At 37.8% G+C, this 4,165-nt stretch overlaps 1 protein-coding gene across 1 annotated transcript in view; it reads right to left on the bottom strand.

Annotated features, from left to right (window-relative positions):
* Positions 1-3,145: 3,145 nt before the first annotated feature.
* NUGGC (nuclear GTPase, germinal center associated) overlaps positions 3,146-4,165 on the bottom strand; it is a 51,358-nt gene continuing 50,338 nt past the window's right edge. Inside the window, 1 exon segment of the mRNA XM_023530162.1 lies at positions 3,146-3,416. Within this exon segment, the coding sequence (XP_023385930.1) occupies positions 3,277-3,416 (140 nt within the window). The 3' untranslated portion in view covers positions 3,146-3,276.

The following is a 4,165-nucleotide window of genomic DNA, read 5'->3' as shown; positions in this document are numbered from 1 at the left end:
AGTAAAGGACCTGCTTCCACATCCAAGTTAGACTGTATCCATTTTTAGCTCCTAGTCTCCTTCGTCATTGTCAAGCTATCAGCGGTAAATGGTGACATTTTCCACTAAAAAGAATGAAGGGATTATGTGGTCATTCTGTGCCAAAGGTATATGTTTTAAACCTAATCGTGAAAAGACATTAGACAAACCCAAATTTTATAAAACAGCTTGCCTATATTTCTCAAAATATAGATAGAGTACATGATCTTTAGGTAGATGCTGTACTGAGACAGGCTTCTCTACAGGCCAGAACTGGGCAATCAATGAAATTTGAACGTAGACTGTGGCTGAGATGGTAGTATTGTACTGATGTTGAATTTCCTGAATTTCAGCATTGTCCTGGGGTAATGTGAGAGAATATATTTGTTTTTAGGGAACACAGTAAAAGATTAAGGCATAAAGAGACAAAGCATATGCAAACTACTTTGAAATAATTCAGAAAAAGTACATGCAAGCACATATCCATATGCACACATGAAGAATGAAAAGAAAAGTGTCAAAAAAAGTTTTAGCAAGTTGATAAAGGGTCTCTAGGAGCTCTTTGTGCTATGACTGCAACCTTCCTGTAGGGTCGAAATTCTTTCAAAGTAAAAGGAAAAACATCATAAAGTGATGGGGAACTCCCAAAGAAAAGATATGAAAGGACAATTCAAATAGAAGAAATTCAAATCAACACAAAAAATATTTCAGCATCAGTAAAACCTGAGCAATACAAGACAGTAATGTCAAAAATCTGATCCCATCATTCTATTGCAGAGAAGGATAATAACCAGTTTGGGTTAAAAAACAAGTGAACAAACAAACGAAAAAACCAACAGTGTCATAGGAATTCTCCTTCCTGCTAGTGAGTAAACAGAGTTTCTGGAAAACAATTTGAGACTTTAAAATACTCTTATACTCAAATCCTATAATGAATGAATTCTTAAAATTTTATCCTAAAAAGAAATCAGAGATAGGGATAGAAATGTCTATATAAGAATATTTTCTATGATGTTATTTATAATGGAGAAAACCAGCACCATCAAAATGTCTAACAGGATAATGGTAAAATAAATGATAGTACTGTACAGGCCTTTAAAATTTGTTTCCAAAAAATACAGTATTGTTTTCCCTGCCCACCTCACAGTTTCTGAGCAGCATACCCGCTCTTCTGGTCTTCTGCTCTAGAATCCGGGCCTGCCCTGAACCCTAGTCTTACTGTCTCCGGCGGTAGCATCTTGCCTAACTCTAGCCAGTCTCCCCTTTCCTGGGAAGATGGATCTGCCATGATTTAGTATCCATGACGGGACCGGGGAGCTGGACTAAGAAACACAACAAAAGACTCTTGCTCCCCATATTAACCTCCTGAACCACAGCTCTTGCTCCTGAATCTCCTGCATTTTGATTCTACCTTTGGTATTTAAGCTTTTTCTTTCTTTCTGGCATGAGTTCTGACCTTCTCTCCTGGATCCACATTATTATCTGCCTGACCTCTCCCACCAGAACTTAACTCTCTGCCGCTGCTTCTTCCCCCTTGTTCTGCTCTGCCAGCATAGGTGCCCTCCCGGCAGGCGGCTCTCAGTTATGTTCTTCAGGCAGTAAACGAACAGCCTGTGCCAGCGCCAGCACCAGCTCTAACATTTTAAGCTTTGGCTGGATGGAGTTAACGCCATGGCTCCTGATAGCAACGAGGTAATTTCATTTGGGTAAAACTAAGATTTAGAGGAGAGAGCTGTAAACACAACAAGATGTTAGTCTACAGCCTCCTTTTGGCCTATGGGTTATTTAGAAGCACATTGTTTACTTTTCAAATATTTGGAGATTTTCCAGATTTCTTTCCAGATTTCTTTCTGTTACTGATTTCTAATTTAATTTCATTGTGGTCAGAGAATAGACTCTGTATGATTTCAATACTTTTAAATTTATTAAGACTAGTTTGTGGCTCAAGCTATGGTCTGTCTTGGTAAATGTTCCAAGTACACTTGAAATGAATTTATACTCTGATGCTATTGAGTACAGTGTTCTATAAATATCAGTTTACAAAGTTGGTTGACATGTTGGTCAAGTCTTCAATATCTTTTCTGAGTTTCTCTACTTGTCCTGTCAACTGTAACTGAAAAAAACTTTTTGAAGCAAAAAAAAGATAGTTTTCATATAATTTGTGTCCTTAGAAAGCATCTTCTTTCAGGGTTTAACAAGAGTTGAAGGAGATAATTCATGCCAAGTGCAACAAGTATAATTTGTATGTATACATTTGCTTTGCACATGTATGGCATATAGTAACTACTCAATAAACATCAGTGGTTATTAATATTTAAAAAATAATGTGGGTTCCTTATAGACAATGTATAGTCAGGTCTTAATTTTTAAAAATCTAATCTGATAATTTCCACCTTTTAATTATGTTTCACCATTCGCATTTAATGTGATTATAAGATTGGGTTTAGATCTACCATTTAGCAATTTGTTTTCAATTTTACCTTGTTATTTATTCTTTTTCTTCTTTTCCTTCCTGTTTAGGATTATTTGAGTATTCTTAATATTCTGTTTTATCTCGTTTAGTGGTTAATTAGATTTATCTCTCTTTTGTGTTTCTAGTGGTGGCTCTAGAATGTTATTTATATTCACATGTAATGGGTTTGTTATTGTTACTTTTAAATGAATTGTAAGTAATCATTTACAATTTTTCTCAGTTTTAATTTTGAATACAGTAAATATCAGTAGGTATAACCCACATAAACAAAAACTCTTTAATAATTTTTAAGAGCATACGGTCCTGGGATCAAAACGTTAGAGAAGCACCCATCTTCATTAGCGCCCCTGAGAAGTAATAAAGCTGGGTCTGTCTGGCTGGCTCAAACCCATGTTGTTCCCACAGCACAGAGTTGCCTCCTTCCTCAAAAGTCTCGTTAGTATTAAAATGGGGAACTAGAATTGGTTCCCTGAAGATTTATTTTGCAATTGTTTTTTCCCATAACTTTTAAGTTTTTTATGTTTAGATATTTTTCCTTGGCGAAGCACATGTTTCTTGTCCCTAAAGCTTTAGAACCCTATAAAAAAGATGACTCCTTTTGGCTATAGAATAAAAATGAAATGATGTTCTTCAATAATCCGCTTATGCCAGAAGTAACAATCGATTGAGTTTTATGTTGTATAGAAAGCACGATTGGGAGATGTTCTTTATTACAGAAGTAATTCTAATTATTTGGCTCCAGGCTTTTTTCTCATCCACTTGATACTAAAGCCCCAAGAATTAATTTATGTTTTGGGGGGGCCAGCTTTGCTGGGGGACATTCTCAGGAGGAAGTCTTGCATGCCCCGCCGTAGCACTGCATTCTCAGCAACCTCCCTCAGGCTTCTGTGTAGCTTTTCCATCTCCTTGTATTCACTTTTGACGTCTACGGAGGAGCAGAAAGCATGCACCGGGAGTTAGAATCTTTTTTCAGAAATGTCCCAAGAAAACAAATCCCCTGAGAATCGTATTGTGACTGGGCCACTTGTCCCAGAATATGAAATCTGGAATGGGGCTTAGAGATCAGATTATCCAATTGATTTGTTTTATAAATAACCTGATCACACCCAGCATTCTTGCTTCTACCTTAAGGCCTATCTCAGCATAGAGGTCACCCTCAAAAAAAACACAAACCTACCAATAAGAAGGTTTGGGCCCTCACTGGGTCTTTATTAGGGCCCCGCGAGAGCTCAGTGGAAGGAGATACAAAGCATACTACACAATAAACCTCCCCTAAGTCCTCTCTAGGAATCTCTCTCATTCCCCTGATCCCTCTCCCAGCAGTCCCCATTCTAAGCGAATTTGCTCTATTACGGCATTTCAAATTCTTCTCCCACGATCTGCAATCAAATTATATCCTCGCGATAGTTAATATTATGTGTTAACTTGTCTAGGCTCTGGTGACCAGATATGTGATCAAACATTATTCCAGATGCTTCTGTGAGTGTGTTTTCTGATGAGATTTACATTTAAATAAGTAGAGCTTGAGTCAAGCAGATTGCCCCCTTCATCTAATCATTTAAAGGCCTGACTAGAACAAAGGGCTGGCCTCCCCCGAGCAAGAGGGAATTCTCTAGTGGACTGTCACGTTCCCAGTGAGACCCTCCCAGAATTCTCTGCCCTTACGCCCAGGCC

Source organism: Pteropus vampyrus, unplaced genomic scaffold, assembly GCF_000151845.1.
Source record: "Pteropus vampyrus isolate Shadow unplaced genomic scaffold, Pvam_2.0 Scaffold47, whole genome shotgun sequence".
Classification (NCBI taxonomy): domain Eukaryota; kingdom Metazoa; phylum Chordata; class Mammalia; order Chiroptera; family Pteropodidae; genus Pteropus; species Pteropus vampyrus.
This window is presented reverse-complemented; position numbering and strand designations above follow the sequence as displayed.